The sequence below is a fragment of the Condylura cristata genome, unplaced genomic scaffold (genome assembly GCF_000260355.1).
Source record: "Condylura cristata isolate star-nosed mole 26May11 unplaced genomic scaffold, ConCri1.0 scaffold00006, whole genome shotgun sequence".
In the NCBI taxonomy this organism is placed as follows: Eukaryota; Metazoa; Chordata; class Mammalia; order Eulipotyphla; family Talpidae; genus Condylura; species Condylura cristata.
Window position 1 is genome coordinate 28264082 of NW_004567107.1, and position 24977 is coordinate 28289058.

A 24977-nucleotide genomic window follows, 5' to 3' on the forward strand; every position below is an offset into this window, starting at 1 on the left:
GCACCCCTCTTGGTTATCTGCTTCTGACCCTATGGAGATTGTGCAACTCTTTAAGTTACAGATAGCTGATAATACAATCAACTTTTGCCCACATGCATGCAAATTCTTTCTTGGCAGGTTGTTCTAGATACACCTTGTGGAGAGGAAATCCAATGTTTCTCACCCCCACTTACATACAGTTACTTTGGATAACAGTCCCAGTATACTATGAAGTAGATTTCCCAAGCAGGTAGCAACTGCAAACTAGGTGCATGTGAACCTATATAACATATTAGTCAGGTGTACAACTCAGAATTAACTGCTGAAGCATATACAACACAGAATATTTAAAATTCTGTCTCTCTCTCTCTACTTCAGTGCTACTTGGTATAACATGCCAGCACGTAAACAATGGCAAGGGGTCAGAAGTGAAAATCTGTTAAGAAATGTATTACCCGAGCATCTTTGATCAAGAGATGGTGGTTCCTATGTTGGAGAAAAATGTATTTAGTAGAGATATGTTGAAGAGGCGATGTCTTTTATCAAACAATGGGCATTTGTACATTGTTTACTTAGTGGCTATCTTTCCTTTACCTCTCTCCTTTTAAAAATCTTTAATTGTGAGAAGACAGTAACTGTTCTTAACTGCAAGTATTAGTCAGACCTGGTCAAGAAAGAACTTCATGACAAGTAGAGATTTAATGTGGAGAATACACAGGAGTCGAAAATACTCAAAAGCCTAAGAGGGAATCCCAGGACAACCCAGAGGTGACCAATGATAGGAAGCTGCTAACACCCAGAACCAGAGGGGACGAGACAGGAATAGCCTAACTGAAATTAGCTGGCAAAGGAGACATGTCTATGTCCTACTACTATACAGCAAGTTAACACAAGTATAGTGTATTAGAAAATATATTACCTCAAAGTTTCTGTGGGAAAGAATCAGACATAAATTAAGGGTGGGTATCTTATGCTGAGGCTCATAAAGTTACAATGAAGGTGCTGGCCAGGGCTTCTGTCTCATTTGAGGATTGACTAGGGAAGAATACTTTTGCTGTTAAAAAAAATAAATAACCCAAACACCTGGCAAAAATGGAATGAAGTCTCAGTTAGACAGCAGTTAATTTAACAATTGTACTTCCTGATTTATAACTACAGGAAATATATGCTATACTATTTGGGGTAATAAAGCTATAAAGTTTGCATTTCCAAATCAATTTTTTACAATCATCCATCAAGTGTTTTAATGAAAATGTAACCAATAAATTTTTTAAAATTTTTAAATTGAAACACTGCATCATAAATTTCAGCTGTCATTAAAATCAACATCTGTATATACTAAATAAATGAATGAAAGTCCAATTCTATCCCTCACCACACAATTGACCCTTTTTACCCAATTTACTCAACCTCACTCCCCTTCTAGTCTTAAAAAACTAAACGTTTATTTTTGCTTTGTTCATACATTTGTTTTCTCTATATGTCAAATCATACGAGTAAAATCACACAGTATTTACCTTTCTCCATCCAGTTTATCTCACTAGACATAATGCCCTCTAGGTCCTTTCATGTTTACGAATGACAGGATTTCACTTTTATCACTGTGTATTCTACTGTGTATGTATACCACATATTTATTCCATTGTCTTGTCTTTATTATCAGTAAGTGGTTTCCAACTCTTGGTCACTGAGGATGCACATATGGCTTCAAGTTTGCATTCTACAGGTATATATACCCAGACGCAGAATAACTGGCACAAAGAAATTTCTACTTTTATTTTCTGAAGAACCTCCATCCTGCTTTCCATAGTGGCTGCACCAATTTACACTCCTTCCCACAAACTATAAAGATAATTACTTGCTCTTCATATTCTCTCCCAAATTTGTCATTTATTGTCATTTAGGTAATAGCCATTCTCCCAAGTGTGATGTGGCAATATTGCCACACTATTGTATAATCATCAAACTTAGTAAAAGCTTAAAACTAAATTATTCCAAGTACTCTTTATAAAAAGGACAAATACCTAATGTGACAGTTGGAGTCACTATATAAACATACCAAATTAACATGCTGTATACTTTTAAATTTATCCAGTGTCAAATATAGTTCAATAAAAATAATAGTAGTAACTGTTATTCTTATGCAATTTTAAAGTTTCACTTTTCATTTTGTTTGTTGCTGGCATATAAAATACAAATGAGTTGTATACATATCCCATATATAGCAACCCTGACCATTATACTTACTACTTCTCATAGTTCACAGGTTTGGGAGTTTCTACATAAAGCTCATAAATAATGAGCTTTATTTGAGCTTTATTTCTACCTCTCCAACAGTGATTGTTATTACCTAGTAATAGTAGGCATCCTGGTCTTAGTACCAATTTCAAGTGTGATGTCTGTAACGGCTGTTATGCAGATATTCTTTATTGGAGTAAAAATGCTCCCTCTTATTCTATTTAGTGAAGTTCTAAAGTTCTATTGGAATGATCTTAGTTTTTATCTTTTAACATTATTACTATGGTTAATTAAACTCTTGCCTTTTTTTTGTAGTTTCAAATTTAAGTTGCCAATACTTAATATTTTTTAACTCTATTCATGAAAAGATTGATCTGGAAATCTAATTTCCAATGTATGTTCAAGGTTGTCGGTGGAAATGGTCTCTTGTCCAGTCTCTGGAAGAATTTATGTAGTGACAATTAGTCTTAGTGTTTGAAAGAATTTAGGGGTGAGTCTAGAGTAGGCCTGAAAATGTGGGAAACTTAAATTATGGATTGTTTTATACATCACAAAATTCCTTATAAAGTGTGCAATTGATTCTTAGTATATTCATAAAGCCTTGCAACCATTATCACAATCAATCCCAGAAAATTTAAATCATGTCCAAAGAAACTATAAACCTATTAGCAGTAACTATAGTCCCTGGCAAAGACCAACTTCTGTTGCCATGCCTTTAACTATGATGGTCATTTCACATTAGGGGAACCAAACCTATATGGTCTTTCTTAGTATCTTTTAATTTAGAATGTTTTTCAAGATCCATACAATGTGCATGTACTTCACTCCTTTTTATGGATAAATAATATTCCATCGTGTGAATGTTTATTTTGTGCCTTTATCAGTTAATGGCTTTTAGGCTGTTTCCGTTATCAGGGATAAATTCTGCTATAAATGTTCATGAACATATATAAGCATATGCTCTCAATTAAGAACAGAATTACTGAATCATATGGTAGCTCCATGTCTTTTTGAGGTCTATTTCTCAAAAGTGGCTGTACCATTGTACAATCACATCAGCAACATGAAGGTTCCAATTTCTCCATATCCTTACTGTCATTGTCTATTTTTCTAATTATAGCATCCTAGTGTTAGGGAGTATTATCCCATTATGGTTTACAATTGCATTTTTCCTATCACTTTGAAGATTCTATTACCTCTGCCTTCCACTGTGCTTCCTTGTACCACACTTTTCCATATTCTGAAAGTCATGTGACATGTTTCTCACTGCTCTAGATGTGTTTCAAAAAATTCAATAGTATTAGTAATATCTGCATTGGCATGATCTTCCCTAAATATATTTTACTTATGGGGGCCTCCATGGTGGCATTAAGAGTTGTGTCAGCACTAAGTCATCTGAGTTTGAGACCCTAGACAGGGAGCTAACCCACACATGGCACAGCTGGCCTCTGCTGTTTCACCCGCTGCTTCCCTTAGCAGTGTATTTCAGTAGCTGTTTTCTCCCCACTTTGTTTCGTGAATTCTTTCACCCTCTGCAGCTCTGGCCCACACCCATTCTTACATGCATAAACAATAACATGTGTGTGTTATTTGAGGTTTAAAACGTGTTAGATGATTTTCCAAAGTTTTAGGAAATAATCTTAAGTATTAACCCAAATATTTTCTATTTCTTCTCTTTCTGTGACTAGCAGGTACAATAATGTTAGCCCGACTCTGTATTGCATTGTTTTCTGACTCTCCCCTACCCTTCTATGCATCATTCTTTTCTAGCCAAAATTTCTTCCTTTAGGTGTGTATTTCACCTATCATATTCTTAGTTTCTTTAATTCCCAACTCCCTACTGAAAGTTTCAATCTTTTCTTTTTCTTGCGAGCATAACCCATGGCATTTTTAAATCTAAGCATGCCTAAGCGCTCCACATATTGCCTGTTGACTCCAGAATTAGGGGGACTTACTCTCCCAACCACAAGCAGTGCTGGATCAGGGCAAAGGAGCAGTAAAGAATATGCACATTCTGCAAGCAGATTCACTACCAACATTAGTATCTCATTTTTTTCTGCCAGTTGCCTGTAGGATCATTCTTTTTTATATTAAATTCTCAGTTGAAAAATATGGTAACATAAGTGTTTGTCTAGTCCCACATAAGAAGAGACTTAGAGCTACAAATTTTCAGCAAAAAAACGACAGTTTCGTATGAGTAAAACTTACAGGCATACTATGTAGGCAAATAGGAAAATGGCAAAATGAAGCTATAAAGGATGGGAAGAGATAGATCACAAAAGATCTTACAAACTAGATGAAGAGTTTATATTTCATCCTGTAAGATTGAGAGGTTAGTATTAAAGTTTAATGATGAAAAATAAGAAGACATCCATTCTAGAAAGATAATTCAGACAAATTATGAAAAAAGATTTGAAGACAAAATAAGGCAAAGACCAGTTAGAATAATCCAGGTAAGATAAGACCAGTTACAATCAAAGTACCAAAATAGAGGATGGATTTTATCTATGAAGTCCCATACCTTACCTTTAGCTAATGACCATAAAAAGAAAATGAGATTTAATACCAGCTTTCAAGCCCTACTAATATAATACAGGACCCAAACACTTCAAAGACAGACTTGAAAAGCAGTATCTCATTTTTATCTCTGGTAGTTAAACACCAAGCAAGAAGAGAGAAGTTAGAATTAGAAATATGGGCAAAGTCCATTTTGAAATTTGAACTTTGATTAACATCCACCAAAGAACTATAGCAAGAGTCATTTAAAAATATTTTTCAATAACATATTCTAATATATATAATTATCTTGCTCACAGATATTTTCCTATTTTAATTAAAAATAAAGGGCCCTCCCTGGTGGCGCAGCGGGTTAAAGCACTGCATTAAGAAGCTTAAGCCACTTCCTCATGAGTTCAATTCCCGCCTGCCCCGGAGGAGATCCACATGGCGTGGCAGACCTCTCCTGACCCGCCTGCTGCTCCCCTCAGCAGTGTACTTTGTTGATCTGCCTGTTCTGCTCCCCACTCTGTCTCTGGTGAAGCCTCTCACCCTCCGCATCTCTGGCCTGTACCTCAGTTCTATATGAATAAATCTTTAAAAATAAATAATTAAATAAATAAAAATAAAAACACAAAAATGAATTCCTTTTATTATTTAATATTTTTAAATTTAAAACTTTCAGTTTAGGTGTCTTAAAGACAAATTTAATAAAAATAATTTTACCTGTCAATCATGGCTTCTTAATATAAAGTGGAAAAGTGTATTCTCCCTCAAAAAAAAAATAAAATCAGCACTTCCAACAAAACTAAGAAAGGGTTACATGTCATTAGCTCAGAAAAGGGGTACCAAAACCTAAAGACATGAATAAATACCTTTATTTTAGCCCCCAAATGAAATATTTACTACAGTTTAATGCTTTCAATATGATATGCCATTTAAAATAAATTATCCTTGAAAATAAGATTTTAACCATTTAATACAATCTCTGAAATGGTATCTAGGAAATAGATACCATTAATATAAGAGGCCAATATTTACAATCAGCAAAATAAGCAAAGCAATTTGCATCTGAATGCATTAATTATTAACATTTCAACAATGTTCCATCAGTAAACACCAATACAATGCTTTAGCAATTATTTAATGTGAATGACAAGAAATGAACAAATTTCTCAGTTCACAGTGGATCACCAAATTCATTTACATAGCAGGTACTTATAAAAGTTATTTTTATTAAAAAAAATCTAAATATACAAACACAAGTTAACTTTTAAAATTAAAATATAAGTTATAAAACCTCCCTTTTCCTGTTTACAAAAAGTTTCAAAAATAAAATGACATATTTAGTTCTAAATGTTTCCTTTTTTTTCCTTACACTATTTTTGTTAACTATTTATTCAATCGCTTCTTCAGATTCTCAAGGTGTTCCGTATTCACATCTTGTAATGCCAATACCATTGCTTTAGACAAGGAGGGATTGAATGAAATAGTCATTAGACAACACAAATCTATTAAATCTCTCTGACATTTCTGCAAACCATCCAGAAATTTCTGGTATTGAAGAGGGTTCTTTTTTAACTGTTTCATTTCTGATACTGAAAACCCTATCAGACTAGTAAGTATTTCATCTATAAAATCTACATCTAGATATGCAGTACCATCAGAAATTTTTGCTGTTATACTCCAAATGCCACCAGAACTTGAGAGATTTCCAGTTAAGGTTACAATGAAAGCTTTGACTTTCACTGTTGTAACTTCCTTTGGCTTGCTGGCCATTAAAACAGATAAGTATGTAAATGGTGGAGAATACAAATCCATGGCAATAGAATGATTAGTACTATTCTCGGACAATCTTAAAGAATGAGTCTGTAAATTTGGGTGATTTTCATAAGAATCTTGTGAACTCCTTTTGTGAACATAATTGATCAAACTTCTATTTTCATTATTTACAGAATGTCCATCTGAACTGCTGATGGTTTGTTTTATTTTATGATTTATCTCTGAGTTCTTATCTTTGTTTATCAAATCAGAAGATGGAGACACATTAGGAAGTGAAAAAACATTGTTTTGGTCTCTAGCAATTGGGCAACTAAAAGAGTGATCTTCATGAGTGATTTGTTCAGATAATCTTTTCTCCTTCCAATTATTACTTCCATTTTTGCAAAACAAAGAAAAATCATTCAGAGTATTAGGTTTACATGAAAAGCTCTCTGTATTTGCATCTGTGTTTCTGTTTAAAGTCAAAGGCTCAAATTCTTTGGTCTCCATTTGTTCTTTCTGGACAGATTCTTCTAAAAGCAAGGCCTCTTCCAGTGAAAAGTCATCTAATTCCCCATCAGTGAAATATATACACTGATTTGGTAGTTTTTCCTTTGGTCTTGGAGGAATAACAAATCCTTGTTCACCACCTGATCCTTTTGAGGGAACAGTATTTGAGGAATTATCTATGCTGAGATTGCTTTCCAAGCATGCATCATTATTTGCTGTAAGCTCATCATTTTCTTCAAGACTTGCCAAGAGTTCTTCATCAGAAGGTCCCAATGCAGGATCTAGAACATCTGCAGTTCTGGGGATGCTTTGGTTAGAAATACTTGGTATGACTGAAACTATAGCATCGGGCTCCCCAATTAATCTTGCAAGTATTTTTTCTTGTGCAAATTCCTCTAAAAGAGCATCTACTTCTCCTCCTAATACCTTCACATTTTCTGGTTTTAGTAAGAGAACACCAAGTCGGAAAGAAATATTTCCATAAATCAAAATTTTTGTACCTGGAGGAAGATTACAATGTAGAGCTGGGATAGACTGATACTCCATTCCCTGAATTTGTACAATTCCATCAGTTAGCTGTAACATTAACATTCGTGAAGGTTTTGCTTCCCAAGGTTTTTGGGTTACTAGTGTATCAGCTGTAATTAGGTCATTCGTTGTATTCTTTCCTCTCAACTTTTGTATCTGGGAATACGCAGGTTGACTTATGTCCACCAGTGAATTAATCTGCAGAGCAAAAAACCCATTCAGTTCTCCTTTTGAAACCTCCATAATGCCATCAGGTAAAAGAGGATACTCCAAATCTCTTAGATCAGTAAGGAGCCATTGCTCAAATACTTGTTTATTCATTTGTGCCTGACTCAAATTTACATTTTCATTTTCTTCTTGGATCCAGTTAATACAAGCTTCCAGCCACGTTACAGGTACTTTAACATGCCAGGTAGCTAAAAGCCAGGTTTCAACTCTTAATGCAATACTAGTTACACTCATTTCTTTTAGTAAAAGAAATATTATGCATTACCTGAAAACAAAACAAAACAAGAAATCAGTACATTTAAATACATTTTTTTGTAATTCTCTACAATGCACACACAGGCACAATTGACTTTCCATGTGGCCAAAATTCAAATACCACAAAAATCAGATGGTATGATAAGAAAAGCAAGTTTTGAGATAGATATGCCTATGTTTGAAAGTTGGCGGTCAAATTACAATCACTTTGTCTTTATTTTATCCAGTTTTTCAATCTAGAAAATGTCAGTATCACCACACTGGAGAGCTGTTGCAAGGAGTAGATGTATAACCTTTATAAATCACAACATCAGACCTATAAAAAACACTAGTTACTACATTAACTATTCAAAATGTATTTAAGAAAAATATTGACTAAGGAGCATAGGATTTGATGACAAGATTTGGAAATGGTTGCTCAGTGAAGTACTTGTAAACTCTACTGCACAGAAATGGCCCTAGGAAAAAGACAAGATACAATAAGGGTTATAACAGGAAACTGCAAAAAGACCTATTTTAATAAATGGAAGTTTGATGGTATGCTTTTATTATCAATCAGTATAGAGTAAAAACGTGAGGTTAAGAAACAAGTGACCATGTGAAACTTACATACTCCAAGCCTGTATCCTTACTTATATGTTACCTCAGAGGACTATTGTGAAAATTAAAGATAGGGGAGAACCACAGATAAGGGCCCATCACATGGACAGATATTGGGAGGTTGGCTCAACTCACCCAAGAGCAATCTAGCCCACTTAAGTCACTCACCTGAGTTTCACAATCACCACCACCATGGCTAGTCACAGAGCAATGAAGCAGCTACAGCAGGCCAAGAAATGGGTCAGCAAGGTGTCTGTAGCCCAAAAAGGAAGAGAACTGGAGGCTTAAAGAAGCCAAGGTAACTGAGGCTGAAGGTGCATAGTAATGCCACAAACAGAGTGTTCAAAGACCAAAGAAGCTGTTATACAGCTACTACAGTGGTACCACTGAGGTACCAGGAGAAAATCATGCTTCAGACCTACTTCCAAAAGAACAAGGATGGGAGCCTCTCTGGTGGTGCAAGGGTTAATCCTCAGAGCTATCAAGCTGTCACCAGCCACATCAAGCTGTCACCAGCCACTGCTGCACAAGTTCAAGTTCAAGCCCGGGAGAGGTAGCAGTCCTATTTTGCCTGTTGCTCCCCTCCCCTTCAGTCAATCCACCTGTTCTGCTCCCCATTGTTTCTGGTGAATTCCCTCACCTTCCATACCTCTGGCTTACATTATCCCAGTTCTTGTATATATAAATAAATTAAAATAAATCTCAAAAAAAAAATTTTAAAGGATGCACTCAGAGCATTATATTAAAAAAAAAGTCCTGGAGGCCCTCCCTGGTGGCGCAGCGGGTTAAAGCACTGCACTGAGAAACTAAAGCCACCTCTGCATGAGTTCGATTCCCGCCTGCCCCGGAGGCGACCACATGGCGAGGCAGACCTCTCCTGACCCGCCCGCTGCTCCCCTCAGCAGTGTACTTCGTCGATCTGCCTGTTCTGCTCCCCACTCTGTCTCTGGTGAATCCTCTCACCCTCTGCATCTCTGGCCTGTACCCCAGTTCTGTACGAATCAATAAATAAATCTTTAAAAAAAAAAAAAAAAAAAAAAAGTCCTGGATAATCTCTTGTGCTTTTTCTGCAACATTCACAGAAATGCACAAAAACCACCACAAATAATTAGGAGAATAAGAAAGAAGTGGTGTCAGGGCTTTTACCTATCAAAAAATAGTAAATAATTATTTTTAATCGGTGTTACACAGCGGTCAACCTTAAAATAGTCCTTCCTGGCTAAAGGTTAGTTAACAATAACAAATACTACCTACTAAAAGAGTTTAGGCTGGTTTTAGATTCCCTTAATCAAAACTACTACATGATAGAATTTAAGACCTTGTTACATGTTATTGCTTGGTATAAGCAGTTAGGACAGCTAGTATATAATCTAATGGTTCAGAGTAAAATCTTGTACCAAATTATCTTCCACTTATAAACTATAGTAGTCACATTATTAATTTAGTGAATGCTTAAACTTTAAAGGAAGAATAGCTATTGTGAAAGTTACATGAATATTTTAAACAAGGAGTTAAGAAGGTCATTATAATTATGCAACAGGTGAGTCTTTATATTGAAGAAAACGACTGAATTTTCTAGAGATGAAAAATAATGGAAAAATTCAAAGGCAGAAAGTCCCTGCCCTTTGTGATGAAAATAAACCATGCAGAGTCAAATCAGCATGTCTCTAAAAGAGAAACTAAAAAGCCACAATCAGACCTGATTTATCAAATGGAAATATTTCCTAACTTATCGCCAAGTTAAGAAAAACAAAATATATTATGCACAAAAGAAACACAGGTATATTCTTCCATACTTATATGTACATAAAGGTCTACAGAAGAATATACAAGAAAATAGACAAAAAAGGCCTTAAACATACAGCTAAGCTCAATAACAAAAAGTTAAGATCCCTGGGGTCCAGGAAGAGAGGAGAAACCTAGAGTAGTAAGTGGGCCCAGGAAAAAGCAGCTAGATAAAAACAATGCAAATTAAAACTCCCACTCTGCAATTATGGTACAGAAGACCAGAACAGACTCTTCGTAGGAATGAGCCAAAAAATGTTACACCCAACACTATTGCCTGGGCATCTTACCACCCTAATTTACAATCCTGAGATTGGAAAGTGGGTCTACATAACACATATACTACACACAGGCTGGGCCAGACTTGAACTATCCCAAACCCTAACTGCTAATGAAACAGATGACCTACAGGAATGCCAGTCATCAGTTCAAGCTGAAGTAACTCCAAAACCGCACAAACAAGAAAACACACATGGGGAAAATTCCTATTCAACATCAATCTTTAATCTAAAATTTTAATACACTCAAGGAAAATTACCACCATGAGCCACATCAGTAGAAACAACAAAAAGAATGTATACCTGAAGAAAAAATTTTAATTAAGAATCTTAAAATGTAATATACTTTGAAAGCAGTATTGATAATTAAACAGTCACTTAGGAAAAGAATCAATTGGAAATCTTAGAAATGGGAAATAGTTTCTAAAAATTAAAAACTCAATAGATAGGAATAAATAACAAACTAATACCAAATGAAGTGAGAACTTGTGCACTGGGAATACTCTATAATGGTACCAAAAAAATAAAAGATTTAAAAATGTAAGCAAAAAAAGAAAAACCACTGTTAGACAGGTTCCAACCCTGAATTAATCAGCTTCAGAAGATGAAATTAGAAAATAAAGATAAAAGAAATATTTTTGAAAGGCATTAGCCTTTCAAGATATACTCATATATACATATAAATTCCTAGGTTGAAAAATTAATGCTATTAAGCAGATATTATTAAGCAGAATTTTTTAAACTCCACATGTAAACAGAGTACAGCAAACTGCAAAATATCAAGGATAAAGCATCAACAAGCTGAATGTAAAACTGGAGTAACCAAAAATGTACAAAATTCTTTCTCCATATTAAAGTAAATTTGTCTTGCTCAGGAGGATAGTGAAGATATTAAATTTAGAATTTTATATAAAAATATAAAAATATATGTTTAGCAGTAACAACGGAGATTGATAAAAATGTAGAACTGAAATTGAATTTTCCAAAGCCAGAAAACCCAAGGGGAGGTGGGGGGGGGAGACAACAAACTTTTGAAGCTAGAAAGCAGACAGTTATAGATGGTATAGCAAACACTTAAAAGTTGAATTCCAAGTTAATATTAAGGATGGTTGAGTTATTAAGACTGTGACATCTGTATCCAACATCAGAGACATCATTCTCTTTCTACAGGGTAAAACAAAGTAGGGGAAACCACAGTACAGTTGAAAGTAGTGGGATCATATCGGAAGTAAGGAGAACAAATGAATTTTTAAATTAAAAATATTCTACCCTAAAGCCCAACAGATTTGCTAAGTTTATAGCCTACTTTGTTAGTAGACCAGAAAACCTTTTACAGAATATAAAAAAAACCTATATGGAGATGAACCTTTATATATTAAGAAATTAAATACTGGGCCCTCCCTAGTGGTGCAATGGGTTAAAGCACAGCACTATGCAGTGATCCACGATCTGCAGCCACTGCAGAAGTTCAACTCCTGGCCAGAGAGGTGACCCACCTGGCACAACAAGCCTCTCCTGACCAGCCTGCTATTCCCCTCAGCAGTGTATTTCAGTGGATCCACCTGTTCTGCTCCCTATTCTGTCTCTGAGTGAATCGTCTCAGCCTCCCGCACATCGGGCCTGTACCCCAATTCTTGTATGCATAAGTAAATCTTTAAAATTAAAAAAAAAAACCTTATATGGAGAAACATAAGAGGTTCTCCAATTTAAAAGCCCTACAGACTCAAGAGTTCTAACCAGTTTTCTAATTTTTCACTTTTAGTTATGATAAAATATTTGAAAAAGCTTCTAACAATGAAGTGACTATAAAGAGAGATGAAAATTTCAAAAAAAAAACAACCCATCATTAGTATCCTCAGAGAGATACTTCATCATATCTATGAAGTAAGAATAGGATGCCATAAGGAGAAATGTCAGGACAAAAAAAAAAAAAACTCTAAAATGTGATAGCAAAAATGAAAAACAGTAGAAATATTAAAGGTAAGAAAATCTCATCCAAAAATAAAACATCATTACAAAGAAATCAACAGACCAAGCGTTTCCAACAAGGAAAAAAAGGGAGGGGATATAATCATCAAAGAAAATTTTAAAAAATCAAAGATGGAAAGAACCTAACACAATGAATAAAAATAGACATACAACAAAGCTTTGATATATATGAAACTTTAGAATACTGGGACAAAGATTCTTCAAGCAACCAGAGGGATAACAAACAACAGGTGACATTCACAAGATCACAAATGAAAATGCCTTTGGGCCCTCCCTAGTGGTGCAATGGGTTAAAGCACAGCACTATGAAGCAATCCTCAGCCACTGCAGCAGGAGTTTGGTTATAGGCCAGGGGGGTGGCCCACATGGCAAGGTGGACCTTTCTTTCCTGGCCCACCTGCTGCTCCCCTCAGCCAGTGTATTTCAGTGGGTCCACCCATTCTATTCCTTACTCTGTCTCTGGTGATTTTTCTCACCCCCTGCTCCTCTCACCTATATCCCATTTCTTGTATGCATCAATAAATAAATCCTTAAAAAAAAAAAAAAAGAAAATCTCTTCATATTTTTCAATGTACACTAGAAGGAAAAATGATCAATTCATTCAAATCTCTGAATGAAAAATTTTTCCAACCTATAAATCTCTACCCAGGCAAAGTACAAAACAATACTATCTAACATAACAGCAGAATACACCAAGAAAAAAGACAAATATGAAAGCCCAGAAAACTTCAGTAGAGATCACTATTCAAGAAGATGAAACTATGTAAGATCATTGTTTCTAGCACCTCTTTCTCTTTCTTTTTAACTGTTAGAGTACTTATATGTATCTCAATGTACAGCAGAATTTAAGCTGTGGAGGTAAGAATTAAAATGTTGGAAAAAAATACAAAAGAGAATTCAAAAGAAAAAAAGTTATGCAGAAAAAAGTTTTTGGTTTTTTTCTTAAAAACTGAGTTAGGCTAGGGGTGGGCCAGAGGATTCAACAGAAACAGAGCGGGGAACAGAAAAGGCAGATTTACTGAAATACACTGCAAAGGGGCGGGCACAGTAATGCAAAACAGGAGAAGTCTGATGTGCCATCTGTGTATTAGCTCTCTGGCCAGGATCCAACTAAGGCAGTCACAGTGGTAGGGCGCAGAGACTTAACCCCTTAGGTCACTGGGGAGGCACTGAAAAAGTAGTAGTACATGGCTTAGTTGTAAATAATGCATATATAGACATGACAATACACACGCTAAATATTAGTCTGACAAAAAATTTAACAAATCTATAAGAGATAATAACAAGACAGCAAAATATGTATGTGGGGATGAGGGTGAGAAAGTAAGTGTAGAGACCGATAAATCCTAGCAACATTTTGAAAGTCAACAGATAATACCTAAACAAAAACAAGAAATCAAGTGCAAATTTGCATAGTGTCCAGAGCTACAAATTTAGCTATATAAAAAAAAATTAGCTAGAAAAGTTACAAGTGATTGCTTCTGGAGTACAGGAGGTTCCTCTTTTTCAAAAAAAAAAAAAATTCTTTAACATGATACTCTAAATGGTGTGAAGAAAATTTTGATTTGATTTTCTGTATTTCATTGATTTCTTTGTACTGCTAACTAACTTTTAAGAGAGGTTTTTCTTAACTTTAACTTCCCTTCTGAAGGACTATTATTCAGAAATTGGAACCCTACTGAATTTTTCATTTCTGCTACTAGTAACAAACATGTATATTTTGGCACAGCTGACCTCTCCTGTCCTGTCTCTCCAGCTGCTCTCCTTAGCAGTGTATTTTGTCTCCCCACTGTGTCACATGCTCCCCCCACACCTCTGGTCTACACTCCAGTTCTATGCAAAAAAAAAAAAAAAGTATGCTTAAACATGAAAGATGGGAAAAACAAAATGCTTTCCCCCTAAGATAAATAAGCCAACACATCACTCAACATTCCACATTGTACAGGAGGCCCTCAGCAGTATACCAAGGCAAGAAATTCAAGTTACAGAGGTTTAAAGTACCATTTAAATAGACACATAGACGGATGGAATGAATAGAAAGCCCAGAATAAACCCTCACATATATGATCAAGTGGTCATATGATATTTGACAGATTATTCAATAAGAATAGCTTCTCCAACAAATAGTTAAGAAAACTTGATAATACCAATACGAAAATAAAATCAAGATGGATTCTTATCTTAAATCATACTCCAAAATTAAAACTTAAAAAACTATAAAATTCCTAGATGGGAACATTTCATAATATTGCAATGAGGATTCAGTACCCTGGGTAGGGCACCAAAAACATAGGTAACAAAAACAAACAAATAGCTTAAAAACGAACAGTTTAACAAAATTTAAAATTTCTGTGCAGCAGTGCCCTCCCCTCCTATGGCACAAGAGTTGTTAAAGCTCAGCTCTATGAAGCTTTCTACAGCCACTTCTGCACCAGTTCCACTCTCCTGACACCAGCACTGCACCCCCAGAAGGGTATTATTTCACTCCATCTGCCTGTTCTGCTCCCCACTCTGTCCCTGGTAAATCCTCTCACCGCCCTCCACACCTCTGGCCTGTACCCCAACTGTCTGAATAAATAAATCTTTAAAAAAAAAAATTCTGTGCCGCAAAGGAAACAAAGAGCAACCTACAGAATGAGAGAAAACAGTTAATATCCAGAAACTAAAAACAACAACTCAATAATAAAAAGATAATTCAATTCAAAGCTAGACAAAGAAATTGAAAAGGCATTTTTTCAAAGAAAATATACCTAGGACAATACAAAAAAAAAAACAAAACCCAAAACTAAATAGCTGAAAACCTTCCTTAATAGCTTCATATTGGATAATAAAATAAGGCTGCATTTCTCAAAAAAATTTAAATAAATTCCAAGAAAAATAAAAACAAAGATATACAAATGGCTAAAACTCAGACCAAAACAAGTACACATCCAGTAAGCAAAGAGAAATGCAAATCAAAAGCAAAATGAAGTATCACATCACAAAAAAATAAATAACAATTATTGGCAAGGATGTGGTAACAGAAATCTTTGTGAACTGTTTTTACAATACCTAGCATCTAGGGAAAACAATACTGAGGTTCCTCAAAAAAATGGCAAATAAACTATCCTATGATCCAGCAATCCTACCTCCGGGTATATATCCAAAGAACTGAAGATAGAATCTCAAGGAGCTATTTGCACATGCATGTTCACTACAGTTTTGTTCAAAAGTGCCAAGATGTGGAAGTGCTCTAAATGTTTGCTGACAAATGGATAAGGAAAAAGTGATGTATGCAGAGAGATTACTACTAAGGAAATTCCATCATAAGGTATAGGGCAGCTCTTACCAACACTATACTAATCACAAAACATGAGCTATTGAAACTAATCAAAATAGAAAACGAAATTATGGTTAACAGGAGCTGAGAAGGAAAAACATGAGGTTGTTCTATGGATACAGAATTTCATTTAGGCAAAATGAAAACTTTCACTGATCTGTTGTAAAACAATCTGTATATAGTTAACACTGTAATGCACACTTAAAAACTAAGAGGGGCCCTCACTGGTGGCGCAGCAGGTTAAACAGAAGCGAAACCCACTTCTGCATGAGTTCAATCCCCACCTGCCCCGGAGGTGACCCATGTGGAGGTGACCCACATGACACAGAAGACCTCTCCTGACCCTCCCGATGCTCCCCTCAGCAGTGTATTTTGGCTTGTACCCCAGTTCTGTATGCACAAATAAATAAACCTTTAAAAAAAAAAACTAAGAGGGTAAATTTAATGTTACATACACTAAGTGACATGGAGATCAGGAGAATAAAAAATTAAAATCATCAATTTGCAGATTACATGAATGGTTTATAAGAAAATGCCAGAGAGGCCCTCCCTGGTGGCGCAGCGGATTAAAGCACAGCACCAAGAAGCTTAAGCCACTTTCACATGAGTTCGATCCCTGTCTACCCAGGAGGGGAGATCCACATGGCGCGGGAGACCTCTCCTGACCCGGCCGCTGTTCCCCTCAGCGATCTGCCTGTTCTGCTCCCAGCTCTGTCTCTGGTGAATCCTCTCACCCTCCCTATCTCTGGCCTATACCCTAGTTCTCTATGAATAAATAAATAAATCTTAAAAAAAAAAAGAAAATGCCAGAGAATCCACCAAAAACATTTTAATCACTTGAGTCATCAAACTGCATCTTTTTTGTGCTCTACTTAGTGCCATGTTTTTCACACTTTGGTACTTTTTGTTGGTAATTTAACTATTTAAAATGGCCTCCAAACATAATGGTAAAATGCTATCTTAACATTCCTAAGTATAAGGAAGTACTTTTTTCACACTTGTGTCACATGAAAAAAAAATACATGTGTAAGATTAAGCTTCATTCCGGCATGAGTCATTGTATCATTTATCATAAATTCACTGTTAATAATCCTTCAACACAAATTGAATAAAACTTCTTTAAACAAAACACATGTGAAACAAGGTTATGTAAAGACTGCTTCATGAAAATGTGACAATTGGCTCAGGAGAATCTAACACTGTTTCCCCTATGAGCAATGGTTCAGTATTTCCTAAATAAGTGTGCACAGCAAGTTTATAGTCATAACTACCATGAACAACAGACTCAACTGTAACCACAGCTAACAAACAGTACAATTTACAGTAACATTAAAACCTTAAAGTATGTGAGAAATGTGTACCCTGAAAATTACCATCGGTAATAAAAGAAATCAAAGACAACAAATGCCACACTGAATTTCACTCATAAGTACAGTGGGCCCTCCCTAGTGGCGCAGCAGGTTAAAGCACAGCACAGAGAAGCTTAAGCCACTTCCGCATGAGTTCGATTCCTGCCTGCCCCAGAGGTGACCACATGGCGAGGCAGACCTCTTCTGACCCACCCCCTGCTCCCCTCAGCAGTGTACCTCGTCGATCTGCCTGTTCTGTACCCCACTCTGTCTCTGGTGAATCCGCTCACCCTCCGCATCTATGACCTGTACCCCAGTTCTGTACGAATAAATAAATAAACCTTTAAAAAAAAATACAGTAATCTTTATTTGTAAAAAATGAAGGACTCACGCAATTTGATTTTAAGACTTAACATAAAAATATAGTTAAGGAAGAGTCTTGCTGGTGGTATATGGATTAGGTGTCAGTGCTAGCACTGTGTAGGCCCATTGCTTTGGTCTGAGTTCAAGTCCTGGCCAGAGATCCAACCCATAGACATAGCAGACCTTTTTCTATCTTGCCTGCTGTTCCCCTTAGCAGTGTTTTTCAGTATATCTGCCTGTCCTACTCTCCTTTCTGTTTCTGGTAAAATCTCTCTTACCTACACCCCAGTTTTTCTTTTAAACTTTTTTTAAAAAAGAATGAAAAGAACAGTGGAGGGAGGGAAGTACACTGGACTATGGTGATGGCACATGGGTGATTTGGTGATGTGAAGCCCACGGGGATTACAACTGAGATAGAAAAAGGCACAAAATGATCTAAGAATAAACTATTATTTAAAAAAAAAAGGCAGCAGCTATAGTCAGTTTTGATATTTTTAATACTCTCTTTCGCAGTTTTCACAGTGATCCTAAAGCAAACTGTGAACTCTGAATTCTTTTAGTTCCTCAGGGCTGTGCTGTGCCGACCACATTAATCATAACAATAATGATACTAATATATAAACAAAAAAAAAAGTGAATGAAAAGAAGCCATAAACACATATATACAAGATGAAATATGTATTTTCAAGAGAAATGAAAACTCACTCTAAGTAAAAACCTGTATGTGAGCTTTATTTATAAAAATCAAAAACAACACACACTGCCTTAAACCTGACTGTATAAACAAGTGGTGGTACATCATTACAACAAAGGACTACTCTGTAATCAAAAAAGGAATAAACAATCTAAACATAGGCAGTAACTATAGACAATGTCCATTCCCTCACAATTCTATATGTTGAAATCCTAGTACCTAGTGTGATATTAGGAAGTGGGATCTTTGAAACTACTTTAGGTACTGAGGGTGGAGCTCTCATGAAAGGGACTAGGTGTCTAATAAAAGAGACTCCTTTCACAGAGATACATTATCCTTTCCCCACCAGTAGGTCATAATGAAAAAGCAGCCACTTGAGAACCAGGAAGCAGATCCTCACCAAACACTAAATTTGCCTACATTAGACAATACACCTACATTTTGGGTCTAAATTAAACACATAAAAAACCCTAAAAGCAAACACCAAAATAGAACTAGTGAGCTCTGATGGCCTGTGACTACACAAGTGTTTCTTTTCACAAAAACTTTCTCTTTGCAAAGCAGAGTGGAAGTGCTCCTGGCACCTGTGACTGTGCTGGTGCCTCTCTTTTTCTCCTTTTCCTAACAAACCTGTCTCTTTTAAAATGTAAAAAACGAAGAAGAAATAGAACTAACTTTCAAGCCTGCTGAGGAAAACATGAATAAATCCAAATGAGGACACAAAAGGAGCAGGCAGGTACTATCAATAGAAACAAAGTTAGAGATTAAAAATTAGTCATGAAAATAGATTAACTCACCTGTTAAGAAAAATCTCAAATTAAATACACCAAAGTCCAGCTATGTTTGAGACAGACCTAAAATAAAACATCAAAATATGAAATTAAAAGGCACGTTAAAACTTCCAATTATGAAAAAAAAAAACCAACTTCCAATTATGATTTCACTTAAGTCAAACCTTGACCTCAGGACTGCAAAATCTCTAATGTATTCTTAGATTCTTAAGTACTATTTACAGTGCATTTGTTGTTTTGTTAAGCACTAAGGCAGATCTATAGCTCTTAGGTATGTTCATTCAAAAAGTTACTTATTTCCTCCACTAAAATCTAAACATTACAGTGCTAGCAAATAGAACTAGTGTAACATGCAAAGGTTTGTAGAAATATAATAGTCATTAGGTAAACAGAATCTAGGTCAAACCATACTTCCAGTAAAGTTATAAACTCTTGTTTAAGTGAATTATTGAGCAATTAATGTCACAATTACAAATAAAATTGTTTGCAAGAAGCTTTATACTCTAAAAATCACTCTGGGTACAATCCCCCTAAGGATTATATACCCCTAAATTATTAATCCAATCCTATAATACAAATGCTATTTCCTACCAGAACCTGTTCAACTATTAGATTAAAAACTGCTGATACTCCTAGGAAGTGGGAGGAAACCACCAGTAAGAAAATAAGACTTGTTGCGAACTGCAAAGGTCAAGACTGAATAAAAAGTGAAATGTAAGATATTAATCCTATATCTCAAAAGGTATATCTGTACAAAAGAATTGAAGGGTCTGATGAAAATAAAAATTAAAACCTCTTATTCTTAAGAATTTAACTTTTTCATACTTTTACCTTTGCACTATAATCTACATCCTCAAAATAACTTATGATAAGAAGGGAAGTTACTATCGTTTGAGAGAAAGTAAAACGGAGACATAGAGATTAAGACCAAGATCATACCTATCAGCAGACCCAGAACTACAAGATAAATTCTAACATTCATTCCTGTTCCTTTTTCTAGGCCCTGTTAAGTATAGCTAGTTCTCATTTACATATAAGTTACTTACACATTAAACCCACTTATTGGTCATTCCTTAACAGCACTACAATGCTACTGTAGTAAACTATTTACAATCTTACTTAAATAAACTCACCTAATGTTTTCTAAATTTCATTTACAAAGTCAAACTGAAAAAAAACTTAACAACACCTAATGCATCTATGTTTGTCACAGCTTAAATGTCACGGTTAAGTACTAATTTTACTTTTTTTGTAATTGTACTAAAAGACCACATTAAATAATTTCTAATTAATTAATTGATAATTTTTTTACTATTACAAACTGAGGGCCTCTCTGAGGGTGCAAAGGGTTAAGTCTCAGCACTATGAAGCTATGGGCAGCCACTGAAGCACCAGTTAGATCCTCCACCAGGGAGATGACCCACAAGGTGCAGCAGACCTCTCCTGTCTTCCCTGCTACCCCCTCAGCAGTATATTTCAGTAGATCTACCATTTCTGTTTCCCATTCCATGAATCCTCTCACCCACCCCCACACCCCAGCTCTTGGATGCATAATAAATCTTTAAAAATATTTATACCAGGCCCTCCCTGGTGGCGCAGCGGGTTAAAGCACAGCACTGAGAATCTGAAGCCGCTTCCGCATGAGTTCGATTCCCGCCTGCCTCCTGCCCCGGAGGAGACCACATGGCGAGCCAGACCTCTCCTGACCCGCCCGCCCGCTGCTTCCCTCAGCAGTGTACTTTGTCAATCTGCCTGTTCTGCTCCCCACTCTGTCTCTGGTGAAGCCTCTCACCGCCCCTGAGCCTCTGGCCTGTACCCCAGTTCTGTATGCACAAATAAATAAATAAATCTTTAAAAAAAAAAAATATTTATACCAAATTGATATTTTAAGACTTGTAGCCTTCCTTGTTTTTTAGTTATTTCTAACACACTCTTCCTTATTTGTGTTAATGAACAAAGCAAGTGACAAAACTTTCAAATGACAGTTGGAACAAATTCTGAGAAACAATGCTCTATGGAACTCAACTATTCTACTAAAGTGTGGGCAGTCCTAATTAATAATTCTCTCAAGTACTAGCTCCACTCTGGAGCTAACTGACATACTGTAGTTTTACAATAATGTTATAACTAGGCAGAGTAAACAGTTTCAGTGACTAATCCCCTTCGCCAAATGTTTTTGAAACACTTGCACAAGTATTCAAATACAGCTATTCTCAAATGTTTTACCAAAAAGTCAAGAACTGTGACTGCTATATGCACATTTGTTACACACACAGAATTCATTAAATGAAAAATAAGTGGAGGGTATATTGATCTGAGACAGATACAGTTGCTACACTGCATATTCTAACAATTATAATTAAAACATGATTCCTCCAAGTAATTTTTTTCTTACAGGTTAGAAAGAAAAATTAAAACTCAAATGGAAAAAGCTTATCATCTGGAATATACATAATAGTTGATGCTGGGTTTCAACAACCAAAAGCCTTAATAATTTAGTAAATTGTATTATTTATATCTATTCCTTCAGAAAATTCCTAAAGTTTCCTTCCTTCCTTTCTTGAGAAATTGAATAACCATAGTCACTGCAAGTAACAACAATTTAGAGAGGAAGTGTTAGCTAGGCTTGTACAATTTCCCATCTGCTCATACACAAAGAACAAGCCCCTCATTTTCAAGACCGGCACTGTCCAAGAAAAATATGATATGCTTTTTAGATTTTACTCTAAAGAAGGTTCATACCACATAATCCATTCATTTCTCTTGGCAAAATAAATCTTAATAAAACCACCAGAAATGAAGGCAAAGATTTATCTGCCTTAGTGTTGATCATTATATTTTTAGTGTTGGAAAAAAACAGAAGCAGGGCCTCCCTGGTGGTACAAAGAGTTAAGTCTAAGCGCTATGAAGCTATCCAATCCCTGGCCAGTGAGCTAAACTACTTGGGGCAGCAGACCTCTCTCCTCTCACCCAGTGCTTCCCCTCAGCAGTATATTTCAGTCAATCTGACTGTTCTGCTTTCCACTGTCTATGGTGAATCCTCTCCCACCTACAACTCTGACCTACACCCCAGTTCTATGCAAAAAACAAATAAAATATTTTTTTCAATAAAATAAAAGGAACAAAGGTATCATCCCTTTGGACGCTGTGAGTGAATTAACTCACTTGGGATGACTTCAAGGTAGTCCGAGATTTCTGAGACCGTATCTGAAAATTAAGGCAGTAAGTTATATTTAACAACTGAAATCAGAAATCATCAGTGGGCTGTTTATGGATCCTCTGCTATGTGAAAGATATATTCCTTAACTTCTCTTAATTTTAATTTCTTCCTCCATGAAATAAAGATAACTGCTGTTTAGTCATAAGACCATAATAAGCATTAAATTGCCAGCATATAATCTGGAATATAGTAGGAAACTCGGGAACTGGTATATATATTTTAAATAATCATACAGCTGACTAGTGTATAATCTCAATTATATTAGTTTATTTACAGTAAGCTCCACAACTGAGTAATACTAGTTCTAAATTCAGTATGAGTCCAAAATGACCACAATTAACTGCATCCAAGACAGGAATTACTAAATGTTTCAATCAAATTGACACGTCCTTAAATGAGCACGGGTATGAGTTTGGTTGAAAACAACAGATTAGAAGATGGTGAAAAGTAGACTTTCTTACTTAAAAAATAAACCTAAAGTAAAGCATATTTTAAAAGAAAGGAAACAGATGGGAAAAGAGTAAAAGAAAATACAACAACGGCATCTAGAAGAGATAAAACCTTTCTCTCACCAGTGAGTCAGAAGAAAGTGAAACTGGGGGAAAGAAGTTTTTAGGCAGGGCTGCTTACTTGACATCCCTGCTCATCATTTATTACTGTTAGTCAAGGCAGAAAAGGAAGGCTGCAACTAAAACACCGGATTGAAAGAAAGCATCATTAATACAGGACCTATGTGGAGGGAATGAAACATTCCAGCTTTTAAAGGAAAGGCTCCATTAAATGCTGCAAATGCATACCTACAGATTAAATCTCCACAATCCAAGTATCCCCACCATTGACATACTCCTAAATTCTTGAACATTTTAAAAAAAAAAAAGGCAGGCCCTTCCTGGTAGTGCAGCAGTTTAAAGTACAGGACTTCAAGCTAGCTGTAGGAGCCTGGGTGCAAGTTTTCATCCCCAGCCCCAGAGGTGACCCAAAGGCTGGCAGACCTCTCCTGACCCTCCCGCTGCTCCCCTCAGCAGTGTACTTCCCCAATCTGCCTGTTCTGCTCCCCACTCTGTCGCTGGTGAATTCTCTCACTGCCCCTACACCTCAGGCTTGTACCCAGTTCTGTATGCATAAATACATAAATCTTCAAAAAAAAAAAGGTGAACTATGTATCAAAGAACCAAAACCTCAGTTTTTGCTCCCTAATTTGATCCACTCTTAATGTGAGCCATGTATGTATCTATAGCCATTTAAACAGACCTTTTATAAACTCCAGTCTCAAGCACTATTTGCTAAATATCCCCTTAATCAGCAACTTGCTTATTCAGTAAGTCCTTAGTTTCCCCCTAAACAAATTTTCCTTAATCAGGCAAACAAAAGATGATAGATGGACAGGCATAATCATAGTCATTTAAAAGATGCTAGTGACATGTTTTGCAAATTATCCAATAACAACAGAATGAATCAGCACAAATACATTATTACCGCTCATATGTCTGCATTCTGTTAATGGTGGATTTAGCTTTACACGTAAATTATAACATCTTCATGCTTCAACACACATTTGGAATTGTGGTGAAGGATGGAGAGTTGAAGAGTCAGGATTTGAACACTGGGCACTGCCAGACCTGGGGGTTTCCGCGTTTGTCACCAATTCATAACGACCTTGTAACTACCTTAACAAGGTAAGTCAGAGCTTGACAGAGGCCTTAGAAACACGTAACCGAACACAAAGCAAAGGTAAACTGAATGTGCCCGAACAGTGACCCGTTTGAGGGCAAGGTCGTGAGTCTGTTTTAATCACTGCTGAAACCTGTAACGCACGCTAGGCGCTTTAAAGGGTTTAAAGAGCAAAAGGCATTGGGGTGGGGGGGCTACAAGTATTTTGCGATTTACATTCATTTTAATGCAACTCCTCCAGAAAATTCTCACCGATGAAATGCAATGACACTAATCAAAATTCCTATCACAGACCCCATTAGCCAGGAAAGAAAGTAAAGAAAGGTGGGAAAGGTCTCTCCAGAATGGTGAGCCCTGCGGAGACGCCCGAACCCTCACCAGCCAGCACGGTCCAGACCGGAAGCAACCCGAACAAATACTCAGGCCTGCGGGGTGCCCCGCCCTAATCCGGTCAGCCAGTCCCTATCTTGAGTTCCCGCCCGAGTGAGCCGCGGGCGCGAACCGCCAGCGGGGGGCCCGGCCCGGCTCCCCCGCCGAGCGCCGCGGCCCGTTACAAACAGCGGGCATCCTCCGCGGGCCCGGCCGGGGCGGGCGGTCTGCACTTACCGACGCGCAGCTCACGGCGCAGCGCGCGGCCCGGGCGGGAAGGGGCAGGGAGGGGTTGCTAAGAAGGCGGGAACGCGAGTGTGGACCATAGCAATGCCTGGGTGTTCATCTGGCCCTAGCACCAACCTGGGCGTCCCACCTTTCCTCGCGCAACCGCGGCTCGGGAGCCGCGCGACAGTAAGAACCGGAACTGCCGCGGCGCGAGCCCTAATCCTTTTTTGCCTCTTCCCGCCGGAATTGCCGCGCGCGCACGCCCTGCCTCCAAGCCCCAAAGACGCCTCTCAGGCAGCGAAAAATCCTCGTGAGCCCCACCCCCA

At 36.8% G+C, this 24977-nt stretch overlaps 1 protein-coding gene across 1 annotated transcript; it reads right to left on the reverse strand.

Moving 5' to 3' along the window:
- Positions 1–6021: 6021 nt before the first annotated feature.
- Positions 6022–24858, reverse strand: RMI1 (RecQ mediated genome instability 1). Its single transcript, XM_004677528.2, has 3 exons — positions 24787–24858; positions 19170–19226; positions 6022–8005 (listed from the first exon to the last, which is right to left on the reverse strand). Exon 3 carries the CDS (start codon positions 7972–7974, stop codon positions 6106–6108), a length of 1869 nt encoding a protein of 622 aa, XP_004677585.1. The 5' UTR covers positions 7975–8005; positions 19170–19226; positions 24787–24858; the 3' UTR covers positions 6022–6105.
- Between the last annotated feature and the right edge of the window lie 119 nt (positions 24859–24977).